Raw genomic sequence first — 12485 nt, 5'->3', positions numbered from 1 at the left:
CTTGGAGATGGTACCTCGGATTTAGAGCAGCTTTCCTCCGCTATAACCTAGTCGATATTGTCGGGGGGACATGAACAACCCGAAGACCGAGAGGCAAATCTAGTTCAAGGGTGGGTCGAAGTTGCTTAGATCAGAACATCGATGGTTGTGTGAAGGAGGACGCAGTAGCATCGGCTTAGGAGGCTCAACGACAATCGTTCGACTGCGTGACAGAATTCAGACTTGGAGGGAACTAGAAGCACGCCATCGATTCCCCAGCAGCGGAATGTTCGGGTGAGCTTGCTACCAATTTTATCATTTCCCAGGCGCAGAGTATTCAGAGGACGGTCGCTCTATCAGTTCAGACAGGCATAACAAGTCAGTTGGCACTTGACCAAAGATAAACCTGTGGTGAAGCCTATGTTGCATCTTCATCTTCTAAGACCTTTTAAGGGATTATTCCTAACCGTCTACATGACGAGCAAAATGTTACGATTTACCATAGAAACCCTTCCGAGTCTAGCTAGACCTACCTAGAAGTATACTTGGATATTCCCGTTGCGGCGTTATGGTTTGAGAACATAAAAAAAAGGCAAAAAAGGACGTGCGTCGGCCGGGAATCGAACCCGGGGCCCACGCATATTGGCTTGCCTATGGCAAGCGTGGATTTTACCACTAAACCACCGACGCTGATATTTTACCTTGCTCTATTTAGTTTCAAAAAGTCAAAGGTGTGTGGGAAAAATAGGATTTTGACAGGGGTGACAAGTGCATGCGGGAGGCGCCGGCGTGTGGGGCCCAGTCCGGCAGCTAATCCCAATCGGGATACCAATTCGAGCTGCGTGGGAAAGGTGTCAGCAGAATGCATCGTTCCCAGGGCCAGCAGTCCGCATTTAGGGATCTTATTGTGGCTCAGAGACAGCCTCAGTCGGATGGAGCCGGGCTCCTACGGGACGACTTGTAATTTAGGTGGTAAATGAACGCGCCGTCCTTGATCGGCGCCGTCTCCGTGCTAACGGCTTAGGCACTTATATAAACATGGCAGAAACTCCTCTTCAGATTGCCATGCTCCCTTCACTGGGACAAGCAAACTCGAATTGGTTGTATATAAGCCCCATCGTTCTGTCACTTACTAGATATCTCCAACTTATGGGTGCCCACCAGTCCAAGCATCGGGATGAGGATCACGTCTGCCCGGTTCACGACCTGGCCGAAAGTAAGGAGCACAGGAAACTCGGAGCAACTAGAAATCGATTCTGATCTTGAGACTCGCAGATGCCTCCTCCCCTCTCTACGGAGACACGTCCTTCTACGACTTCAACAAGATCTTGTCAGGCAGCTGCGCCACGTTCGCCTGCGGAATCATGTTGGTCCACATAATTAGACACGCGAACCATCTCAGCAATCCTGGCGAACAAGTCAAGTAAGACTCCACTGCAAACAGATTGTCACACGGTGGACTACTGACCCTTGCCCGCTTCAAAACCAGGATCATGAGAATCGCCCTCCTCATCCCGCTCAACTCCCTCTTTTCCTTCCTGTCGATTTGCTACCCTGCGGCGAAAGTCTACCTCCTCCCATGGCTCGACGTCTTCCAGGCGCACGCGCTGGCGTCCTTCTTCCTGCTGATGTGCGAGTTCGTCTCGCCGAGCGACGACCAGCGGACCATCTTCTTCGCCGCCATGGCCATCCCGGACAAGAAAGCGCCCGACGGGGGGCAGGACGGGCTGGCTTGGTACCGAGTGAGAAGATAGCCTGCCACGTCCCTAGACTCACGGCTTCTCGTATAGCTGCTAACCCGCCATCTGCCCGTGTGGTAGAAACGCTGGATCCTCATCTTCCAATACCCCGTGGTCGCCTTCGCGGCGGCGGTCCTGACCGATGTCACAGAGGCGATTGGGATTTACTGTCAGTACGAGACCAAGCCGTACTGGGCTAAGTTATGGGTTAGTTCCGGCCCCGGGAGTCCAACAAAGTCAATCTGCTTATCTAACCGCGTGTCTTCCCTTTCCCGCAGATCACCGTCGCCCGCGACATCTCCGTCGCGATGGCCATCTTCTCCGTGATCGCTTTCGCCATAACACTGAGGCCGCATCTCGCCGGGAAGAAGCCGTTGGCGAAGCTGATTGCGTTTAAGTTGATTGTAGCCCTCAGCTTTGTTCAAGATGTGAGATGGCCCTTTCCCCATGTCTCTTATATCACTGCCTTTGGCTGGCATGATATGTAGCTCGAGCTGACAAACAGCAACGTGCAAACACAGCTCACCTTCTGGATCCTCGACATCGCCAAGGCGCTCAAGCCCACCTCGACGCTGACCTACGCAGACCTGCACATGGGGATCCCCAGCATGCTCAGCTGCATCGAGATGGTTCCCATCTGCCTTCTGATAGCCTGGGTCTACCCGCTATCCCCGTACCTCCTGCGCTGCGGCCGCGACCGCCGCACGCCTGCCGCCGAGCGGGGTCGCGCGACGGTGGACTACCCGCGCAGTTACCAGGGCGGGCCGCTCGGTGTGTGGGGTTTGCTGGCCATACTGAGCCCCCGCGAGAATATCGAGTGCCTGGTCTTCGCCTTCCGTATGGCCGCCGAGAGGGGGCGGCTCGGGGACGGCGCCGACTACAACACCCCCGGAGAGTATAACTCTTTGGTCGAGCCATGCGGCGTGCCAAGAGGGTGATTGATCTTTTTCCTTCTTATCAACGGGGACTACTATGTAGTTGCGAATGCTAATATCCTAGCCCGCGGATTGGCGGTGGATATCATGGTAGGGTGAGACTGGGAGCTAAATATGGATGTCAGTGGTGGTATTATTGTCAGCTTATTTGACATAGGGTGCTGTGAAGGACGTAGATCGATTAGATCGGGCCCTAGCTAGTACCGTACGGAGTTTCGGCATGGGTTTCTTTGGCAGTTTGGCATACATATGGGGAGACGAAGATTATGTAGTGGGAGAGAGATCATCGTCGTCGTCAACCAATTGTTTAAATTGAAGTCAGCCGTTCGTTACCCAAAGATATGTTACCAACCGTACAAAGAGTCTGCATGGATCTAGTCCGACTTCTGGCCCCCTTTGGCAATCACTCCCCACAGAACCACTCATCTTTGAGAAGCTCCCCGGCTGTCGGTCTGTCCCTCGGATTTAATTGCATGATCTTGCAAACAAAGTCTTTGTCCTCGTTACATATCTCCCTCTCTGTGGTAAAGCGAAAAGGCTTCAGAGTCTCCCTAGGCGTGGTGTTCATGATCCATGCGAGCACACCCAGCCGCTCCTCGTCTGCGATCTGTTCATATGATACGGGAGACGGCCCGAAGCACTGATGATGTTTCCTAAGAATCTTGATGGCGTATTCGTCGTGATCAACTGGGACATCAGGCTTGAACAAGTGAAAATTCTCACCGTACATGAGACTGACCAGCTATGTATTGCCAATCGGTGTTAGGAGCAAACTTAACTTGGGGGAGAAGGCAATACTTGCCGTGGCGCCGAATGCCCAGATATCTGTTGACTTTCCCCATCTTATCTGGATATGGGCCTCAGGGCTGCGAAAGATTGGCGTTCCGATGGGGTCCCCGTTCAAAGCGTATTGGGATTCCTCCGGTACAGTGCTCCCGAAGTCGCACAGTTGGATATCCGTAAAGCGTATTTTCTCATCTGCGCCATAGTTGACAAGCACATTACTTGGCTTGATATCTACAGGAAGATTGTAAGCAGCATTATACTCCAAAGTTGAAAAGTAATTACTACCTGTGTGGACGAAAGCCTCGCTATGCAAGACGTCCATAGCTTCCAGCACACGCCTCGCCACAAACTTCACCTCTGGTCTGGAAGCCTCTTTCTGTTAGAGGATTGAAGTAGGTCGTCTTCCAGATATCTGAGAACGATGGCAGGAGATTCTTCGATCTCTTCGAGGAGCGGTCGTATGTATGGGGTCTTTGACTGGAAACGCAGCAGGACCTCGAGCTCATTTTGGAGGCGAAAGTGTCGAACACTCTTGAAAATGACCTTGTCTTGATTCTGTCTGGTTGCTAGAATGAAAACATCCCGTTAGCCGGCTTTGATGATTCAATGTAACGGAACTCGACTCTCCATGAAGGGAGAAAAGGTGCAATACCTCGCAAGCCAAACGCATTTCCGGAGCTGCTTGGTGAGTGTATAAACTCCAGTTTTGTTGCTGATTGATTCGCCAACTTTGAAGACGGTCGCAGACATCTTTGCTGATGGAGAAGACACAGCAAGTGAAAGGAGTTTGAGTCAATACGCCTGTCGATCGCAGTCTCTTTAGGTGAGATGGGGGACTTCCTATTGGCGGATATGCACTCACTAACCCCAACCCGCCAGCCATTCGCATGGAAGCTCGCAGCAGGCAAACGCGGGTGAACCCTAGCGCGAGGCACGCTCAACCGTTTGGTGGGGGTCTCCCGGCCTATATGTCCCATCCGCTAACCCTAAACAGACGACCATTCTGCGAGAGGAATGACATGTCAACTCTAGACCGTTAAATCAGATGGCCGCGTTGTTTGTGTGACATAAGAAGAAAGTCCTGGCCACCTGCTATTGGCGCGATAGTCATGCCAAGGAGGAACAGTTGTCCAAGTGAGGCAACTGCGCCTTTGATCAGAGAATAAAACCACCCTACCTGGCCATTAATTACTCCCCCACATGCATTCATTCTTCACGCGACTTTTGGCTGTTTCTTCTTCTTCGACCCTATATCACCATATCTTATTGTGATTTCCACCATGTCTGATAACAAGGCTCCAGGGACAGTCGGGGCAACTACCCCATCCCCGAAAGGAAGCAAACAGGGGAGTCCCAAATCGCCGAAAACACAATCGCCTGCCGGCATGCTTCCCGGAGAACACTGGATCCAGGCCGCAGAAGTAACGATGACCGCCTGACATGCGTCCTTGTACCCGATAATTGGCTAAGCGGCGACCCTAGGAACTCGCAGCTGAAGACGATGACCACGACTCGGCCCTAGGGGACGACGACGTGGATGGCTCAACGGCGTCCATTTCGTCCAGCATTCTTCAATACAGGACGATCCATGGAAGGACATTCCACTCCGAGAGGGGTGACGCACACTCATGGTAGATTGGGCACGCAGACCCCTTTACAGCCGTAGATCAGCTGGCTGATCTGGGGTCGAACATGAAAGGATCCCCAACGACGAGAAACAGAACGAGTCCATGGACATCAAGTGAGACGAAATCATCGTGTTTGGTGGTGTAAAGGAGGTCCGCTGATCTCGACAGTCACCATCTGCTCACCCTTTCTCTTGGCAATAAACTGCATCTTGCGCCTCTGAAGAAGGATATCGAGGTTCGAAATCACAGGTCTCCTTTAACATACCGTTGAGCAGATGGCTAACCTATCATTTCAGAAAGCACTTGACATTGGAACCGGTACAGGTAAGGGAGCTGCTGCGTTAACCCAGACTACCCACTATTGGATATTTGCCAGTTTTGATAACGCATAATTAACAGGCATCTGGGCAATGTACGCTCCAAAACCCATCATCTCTCAATGAACCGGGAACTGACCGACATACCCAGTGATTTCGCCGACGAGTATCCCAACACCGAGGTCATAGGCACAGACATCTCGCCCATCCAGCCTACCTGGGTCCCCCCAAACCTGACATTGTAAGCCTCACTCCCCCTCCGCAGATCCGCGGTTACAACGAAACTTTACATCCTTTTCCTGCTAATTAACCGCCAATGCCCCCCAGCGAGATCGAGGACTGCACCCGGCAATGGACCTTCCCCGCAGACTCCATCGACTACGTGCACATGCGCTACCTTTTCGGCAGCATCGCCGACTGGGGCGCGCTCTTCAAGGAGGCGTTCCGGGTCTGCAAGCCGGGCGGGACCGTGGAGAGCTACGAGGCCTCGACGGCCTTCGAGAGCGACGACGGCAGCGTCTCCGACACGAGCGCCATGAACGAGTGGGCCAAGCTGTTCACCAGGGGCGGGAAGCTGCTGGGCCGGCCGTTTACGGTGCTGGAGGAAGATATGCAGAGGAAGTACATGGAGGATGCTGGTTTTGTGGATATACAGGTTTGGGACTTCAAGGTGAGTGGGATTTCGTCTTGGCTACTGCTGACTTATATATCGGTAAAGTGGCTGACATTGGAGATGTGATCTAGGCACCGGTTGGTGGCTGGCCTCGGGACCCCAAGCTGAAGGAAATAGGCCGGTTTGCTCAACTGGCGCTTGAGCAGGACTACGAGGGTTACGTGCTTTACATGGCGGACATAGCACTAGGCTGGGGCGCGACTGAAGTCGGCGCCTATTGTGCGCTACTGCGCCGTGAGATCCGCTCTGGGAAACATCATCCATACTACAGACAAAGGGTTGTCTGGGGGCGGAAGCCGGAGTCGTCTTGATCATGTTTGGTTGCTTTTGTGGATGGGATTTGATACTGGGAGGCGGAGATCCCCACATGAACCAGATCACCATTATCACTCTTACTGATCCCCGGGCTCAGATGCATGGGATGGGCCAACCCAGTTATACCCCTCAGCTTAGTAGACATCACACGAACCTAGCGCAAGGGTGTCAGCATCGGTCTGGATCTGTATCACGCCAGTAACGTTCTTCCCAGGCAAGAAAGCTGTGAGTGATAATCGAATTTTATCCATCAATCTCAGGGGTTACGCAGCTAGCCGACGTCTCCCCAATCCTTCCCCATTTCAGACCATTACCAAACACGATACACAAGATCCCTTATCCGAGTAGCCTCCTCCCTCGTAACCACCCACACAAGCTGCATCGCCAGCCCCAAGTCCTCCAGCGCTGACAACTTCAACGGATCCAGCACCACCCCCCTAGCAGCAAGCCTCTCCGCCGCCCACCCCGGAAGCGGGCACCCCGGGGTCCTACGTCCCCAGCTAGAGTCATTCCCATGCACATGCGCCAGCCCCGACGGCCGGACCTCCTCCTCCTCCTCCCACACCGTCGGGTCCGCGCGAGACTCCGGCACGGCGTCCATCAGAACGGCGACGTCGGCGACGTGGAACGAGCACTCGCGCCACGCGATCTCGGCGTCGGGCGCGGCGCGGAGATGGTTGGTCACGCCCTCGGTGTTGTGGCTGAACAGCAGGACTGTTTCGCGTCTGTCGTGCTGCGGCGCGTCGGGGGAGGAGTCGTCTTGTTGGTCGACGAGGTACTGGAGCAGGGAGCGCTGTCGGTCGAAGGTTGGTCCGACTTGGGATTGGTAGAGCACTTGGATGATGGTCGCCGTCCGCTTGGCGGCGTAGGCTGATGCCCTATTTGAGAACCCGGTGAGGAAGATGGACCACGCAGTGACGGTGTGGTAATGCGGTCTGGGCCTTGTGATAGTCGCCGCATTTGTATCTTCAGTTCCGGCCTCGTTTGGTGGGTCGGCTGGGCCTGTTGTCTTTCCGGAGGGGCTCAATGGCCCCTGAGCGAACAGGGAGTCCCAAGCCCGTTTTTCGAGTACCTGGACTCGGGAGTCTAGCCATGCACCCCGGCTGCGTAGAAAATCGATGGATCTTGTATTGAGGGGTTCGTTTAAGAAACAGGAGGTTAAGGCGGTCATCAAGAGATTTATCTCGGGGCATGCGGCCGATATGCTGGCTAGAGCTGTGCTGTCTGGGATTCTCTCGGCGATGAATTCCGGTCGACCGACCGACAAAGCAAACCTCGCGAAGGCTAAGCCGTCGTCCTCCTCCACACGGGGGACATGGTATTCTTCCTCCTTGGATGGTTTCGCAAAGTACCCCGTCGGCAGGATTCGCCAACCCCCGCCAGTATTGTGCATGGCGATATGGAATTTACGTAGGGTTTGGGCAGATAGCTGATCTGCTAAAGGTAGGACCGTCTTACTCAGGCTATCCAGCACATCGGCCCGTGGATAGCAGTCCAAGGCACGAGCGAAAAGAAGTTCTGCAATTCTCAGTCGAGCATACGCGTCGACCCTGCCGCCCAGGGACTCATCCCACGAATCCAACTTCCGGTGTTCGGTGAGGTACGCGTGGACGGAGCGGTGAAAGAACTGCAACTGCAACTGGAAGAAAGGCTCCTCCTTGGGGTTTCCTTCCGAAACTTCCACAAGACCCTTGGTGATGCCGTAGATCTGTCTCCTCAGCCGCTCCTGTCGACTGGACATCTCATCCATCGAATAGAAACGGCACTTATCCGGCATTGGGAAGTTGGGGTCCTTCAACTCGTCCAGCCAGTCGACCATCAGGGCGTTGAGGGCCGACTCAAACGGGTTGTGGAGAACGAGCATCAGTAGTCGGTCTGCTCGTCGGCGATCAACCGCATCCAGGGATCCCAGGATCTGATCATACAGGAGGTCCAGGTCGCTGGGGATCTCCTCCAGCTTGAGCGCGAGGGTCTCATCCGTGTCGAACCGCCCAATCGATGAAAGCAGCGATCTGACAACGAGGCGCGCCCAGAGGAAGACGCCCTCGGATCGGGACACAATCTGGTCCACGAGATCATCGGGAGGTGCCCGGCCGAGATGCTGATTTGCCTCAAATTCATGGCGACAGTACGCCTCAATGTCTTCCATGTTGATTGCATGGAGATGTATTCGGCTGGACTTGGGAAAGATGGCCAGGAATTCCGTATGCGGCCTCGAACTGACGCAAATCTTGATGTTCGGCTGTTGCGACCACGTCCTCAGGTCGGCCGCAAGACCCCAGTGGTCCATGCTGTCACCATAATACTCGTCCAGGCCATCGACGAACAGGCAGACAGCGTGGTTCGCACCGGAGCACTTCTCGATGAGGGTGTGGAAAGACTCCTTGATCTTTGGGAGCCTGAACAGTGATGCCGTCACTGCCGGCTCGTCGGCTGCGCCTGCTGCCAGCAAGCTCCACTGCTCCGGAAAGACGAGTGGGATGAGCTCGGGACTCTGCCGTAGGACGTCGAATAGGATGGACCGGTAGAGTCCATGGAGGGACCTTTGCATGTCATCTCCGGCATGCCAGAAGAAGTACTGGGAGACGATGAGCCTGTTGCTGCCGGCCCAGGTCTCGAGCCTCTGTTTCACGCTTGGATCCTGGCAGATCAACTTCATCAATGTCGACTTGCCGGAACCAGCCTTGCCAGATATGTGGAAGATCTCGGCATCTGAGGTGAGCCAATCAGAGAACTGGGCGGTTGCCTCCGCACGGGGGTCCGGCTCACCCGGACGCTCACTTTTGGTCTCTGTGGAAGAATCGACAGCTTCGCCGTCTTGGCCGCCAGAGCCATCCGCAGGCTCTTCGAGTATCCACTTGAATGTCCCAGCCTCTGCGTCCTTGATGCCGTCCTCTCTGGAGTACATGGAATTGAAAAAGAGATTCCGGAGGATGCACATCTCACGGGGCAGCGTCTCAGCCACGCCCCGGAGAGATTTCAGAGAGTCAACAATTGCCCTCGGACTCCCGGGCTCGTCTTGAAGTTTGAGGCCCTCAAGCAACCCCACGATTTCGTTGCGCAGGTCTCTGAGCTCATCTGATCGTGCCGCAGACAGCTTCTGGCCCTCGATCTGTATGCTGTCTAGTCGCGATTTGACGGCTGACTGTTGATCACTAAATGATTGGACTTCTCGTCAGCTGAACTGTACGACTAAATACGGTATGACCGCTTGTCTCGCCCACCTCATGAGCATGGTCAATCGCATGAGAATCTGCGAGCGGTATTCTCCCAGACGCTCTTCGATGGATGCGATATCGTCCTTCTTCCGCATACTGTTCCACTTGGCCACCAGGGCGCTCCATTTGGGGTTCCTCTCCGAGGCTTTCAGCTTCTGAAGGATCTCAAGCAGCTCCTCGGATAGGCTGACGCAGTTGGCGGCGAGGCGCTTGAGTGCCCTCTCGTGTTTCGAGTTCCCCAGGCCTTCCGTGTCCAACTCATCGGAAAGGTCTATCAAGTCCTCGATGACATTGCCAATGTGCGCGTTCTCCTTGGTTGTCCCGCTGGCAGAGTTGTAAATCTCAATACTACCCGAGGTGATGCGCCAGGCAAAATCAATGAGTTGGATGATTCCCGACGCCAGACCGACCGCAGATAGAGGATCCATCATCTGCCAGGCATACAAGTCACGCCAAGCGTTTTACCCCATATGAGATGTGGCTTTGTGGTGTGGAAGTGCGGTTTTTTTTTTTGTAGTCCTTGAGGGGTAAACAGGAGTCAGCCCTGCCCAAACCCCTGCCCAATGAAGTGGATACATTCGCAGGTTGATCCTGCAAACTAGGTCCACTCTCACGCGGTGTTGGCCATCCATTCGAGGATCCGTGTATTCAGCATCTCACCTCTATAATCCCCTGACCCAAAGGCAAGCTCACAATGTCCATCAATGGGAATACCGACCGACCTCTTTGTCCTTGGCATTCACCGAGAGTCCTTGGGGTGCCCAGATCCGGTATAATTAGCCATGTCTAAGCGTTCTGGCCAATATATCCGTAGACTGTAAGCTAGCAACTGCGGAGGTCCGGTAGCCCAGTTCGTGGCAGCCGTCCTTAATTGCTATTAAAAGCCCCCCAATAGCTAATAATGCAGGCAACTAACCGTCCATGCTTCATGTGTCCGTGGATGTTCCCGCGCGAACCGCAGCCTTTACCGAAAAAGTGGCACGCACCAATTGTCACCAATGGGAGCAACCTCATTTGCTGGGTCAATGAACCTCGAGTAGTCAGAGCATCAAATTAAGCATAATCACCCATGACCATGAACACGGAGCCGTATGATTGGGATTGGGGTTAGCTTCTTAAACCGGGGACACCATCTTTGGTGCTAATCAATTATCCATATTAAAGTAGCAAAACTTCTCGGTTTGGCTTCCGTATAAGTCCGGGGTGTGGGAAGTGGCTGCCCCAGCGTCTCCCTTCTCTCGCTGCAGTGCCGCAAGTCAACTTACTTTCCACGATGCATTCTCCGGTTCTCGCCCTCGTCGCATCCGTCCTGGCTCTCGGGGTACACGGGCTTGCCAACTTTCCCCATGAGGCTGTCCAACTGGAGGATCGCGACATCGGTGACTTCTCTGCCATAGCATTTGGCGGCAACTCCCTGGTGAGAAGGGGCGACCAGCCAAAATGTAGGGCTTTCCCCGGCAGCGAGGACTGGCCGGCTACAGACGAATGGGATCGTCTCAATATGACCCTGAACGGTGCTCTTCTTAAGCCCGTCCCGGCTGCATCAGTCTGCTATGCCGGACCAAACCACGACGAGGACCGGTGCAATTTCCTGCTCACGGATGCGAGCGCGACTCTATTCTACAACGATGACCCTCTCACGGTCTTGTCGCAGTGGACCCAGGGTAATACCTGTCTCGTCGCCGAGGATCCAGCGGGGAATTGCACTCAGGGCGGCTTCCCTGTCTATGTTGTCAATGTCACGACAACCAAGGATGTTCAGGCTGCAGTTAACTTTGCAAGGAACTCGAATATCCGACTTGTGATCAAGTAAGTCCCGGACTCGAAGGAAATTCCAAGTTCGCGAGAGGTTGACTGTATTTTAGGAATACCGGCCATGATTTCCTGGGCAGATCCACCGGCGCAGGATCTCTGAGTGTTTGGACCCATCACCTCAAGAGCTTTGAGCTTCTGCCCGACTACACCCAAGGCGAATATACAGGAATGGCAGCTCGAGTCGGTGCGGGTCTTGAAACTTGGGAGGTCTACAACCTTATGGATCTCCATAACATAACCCTCGTTGTTCCATACACCTTCACGGTAGGCCCCTATGGAGGGTTCACCACCGGAGGGGGTCACTCGACGTTTGCCTCTTTCTACGGCCTAGGCTCCGACCAGGTGCTCTCTATAAACGTGGTGACGGCCGATGGCGAGTTTGTGACAGCTGACACAACCAACAACACCGACCTTTTCTACGCAATTCGTGGTGGGGGCGGTAGTAAGTCTTGCACCAGCAGCAACGCAGCCCGTCAATCTGGCGGACGGAGCATGCGTAGACGGTAGAATTCTAACAATTGTGACAGGCACCTTTGGCGTCGTAACCTCCTTCATCGTAAAAGCCCACCCAGCCATCGACGTCACGGTCGCAACGATGGGCTTTTCGACCAGCGCCGCATCCGGAAACACCAGCATCCCGTCGAACGAGACCGAGATATTCTGGGAGGGCATCACCACCTACTACAAGTTCGGCACCACCATCGTCGACCGCGGCGGCATGGACCGCAGCTACATCTACCCGGCGACGGACGAGGCCGGCCTCAGCTTCACCACGCAGATCGAGATGCCCAACATGACCTCGCCCGACGCCCTCGTCTTCTTCCGCGGCCTCTACGAAGCCCTCACCTCCGTCGGCATCGCCGTCTCCATGGGCGCCCCCAGCACAGGCACCTACGGCGTCTCGCAGAGCAGCGAGGGTTCGTCCCCAGCCAACATCCGCTTCGGATCTCGCCTGTTCCCGCGCGCCAACTGGGACAGCGGCGATAACAACAACAACAACAACAACAACAACAACAACAACAACAACAACAACAACAACAACAACAACAACAACAACAACAACAACAACAACAACAACAA

At 54.4% G+C, this 12485-nt stretch overlaps 5 protein-coding genes and 1 non-coding gene across 6 annotated transcripts; 3 read left to right on the top strand and 3 right to left on the bottom strand.

Moving 5' to 3' along the window:
- Positions 1-584: 584 nt before the first annotated feature.
- Positions 585-669, bottom strand: QBC33DRAFT_t76. Its single transcript has one exon. It is a non-coding gene; the product is annotated as a tRNA-Gly (tRNA).
- Positions 670-1128: 459 nt separating this feature from the next.
- Positions 1129-2560, top strand: QBC33DRAFT_441962 (organic solute transporter Ostalpha-domain-containing protein; the record flags this gene model as incomplete). The annotated part of the gene is made up of 6 exons (XM_060424179.1): positions 1129-1195; positions 1255-1402; positions 1469-1721; positions 1800-1925; positions 1997-2146; positions 2240-2560. Coding segments are annotated over 6 exons (1065 nt in total), but the record flags the coding sequence as incomplete, so codon positions are not given.
- Positions 2561-3056: 496 nt separating this feature from the next.
- Positions 3057-4550, bottom strand: QBC33DRAFT_581230 (kinase-like protein; the record flags this gene model as incomplete). The annotated part of the gene is made up of 6 exons (XM_060431255.1): positions 3057-3395; positions 3456-3670; positions 3725-3815; positions 3860-3998; positions 4092-4167; positions 4529-4550. The coding sequence occupies 6 exons, from the start codon at positions 4548-4550 to the stop codon at positions 3057-3059; spliced, it is 882 nt and encodes a 293-aa protein (XP_060279292.1).
- A 100-nt stretch (positions 4551-4650) lies between these two features.
- Positions 4651-6454, top strand: QBC33DRAFT_248641 (S-adenosyl-L-methionine-dependent methyltransferase). Its single transcript, XM_060422982.1, has 9 exons — positions 4651-4860; positions 4922-5070; positions 5139-5180; positions 5236-5302; positions 5364-5391; positions 5467-5479; positions 5536-5625; positions 5712-6054; positions 6129-6454. The coding sequence occupies exons 1-9, from the start codon at positions 4720-4722 to the stop codon at positions 6366-6368; spliced, it is 1113 nt and encodes a 370-aa protein (XP_060279291.1). The 5' UTR covers positions 4651-4719; the 3' UTR covers positions 6369-6454.
- Positions 6455-6598: 144 nt separating this feature from the next.
- On the bottom strand, positions 6599-10101 carry QBC33DRAFT_573595 (uncharacterized protein). Its single transcript, XM_060430708.1, has 2 exons — positions 9597-10101; positions 6599-9527 (listed from the first exon to the last, which is right to left on the bottom strand). Exons 1-2 carry the CDS (start codon positions 10019-10021, stop codon positions 6683-6685), a joined length of 3270 nt encoding a protein of 1089 aa, XP_060279290.1. The 5' UTR covers positions 10022-10101; the 3' UTR covers positions 6599-6682.
- A 762-nt stretch (positions 10102-10863) lies between these two features.
- On the top strand, positions 10864-12384 carry QBC33DRAFT_499804 (uncharacterized protein; the record flags this gene model as incomplete). Its single annotated transcript, XM_060425658.1, has 3 exons — positions 10864-11399; positions 11456-11847; positions 11933-12384. Coding segments are annotated over 3 exons (1380 nt in total), but the record flags the coding sequence as incomplete, so codon positions are not given.
- Between the last annotated feature and the right edge of the window lie 101 nt (positions 12385-12485).

The sequence above is a fragment of the Phialemonium atrogriseum genome (genome assembly GCF_030411735.1).
Source record: "Phialemonium atrogriseum strain 8032-3 unplaced genomic scaffold QBC33scaffold_34, whole genome shotgun sequence".
Classification (NCBI taxonomy): domain Eukaryota; kingdom Fungi; phylum Ascomycota; class Sordariomycetes; order Cephalothecales; family Cephalothecaceae; genus Phialemonium; species Phialemonium atrogriseum.
The sequence above is the reverse complement of the archived record's forward strand: the minus strand, read 5'-3'. Positions and strand labels throughout refer to the sequence as shown.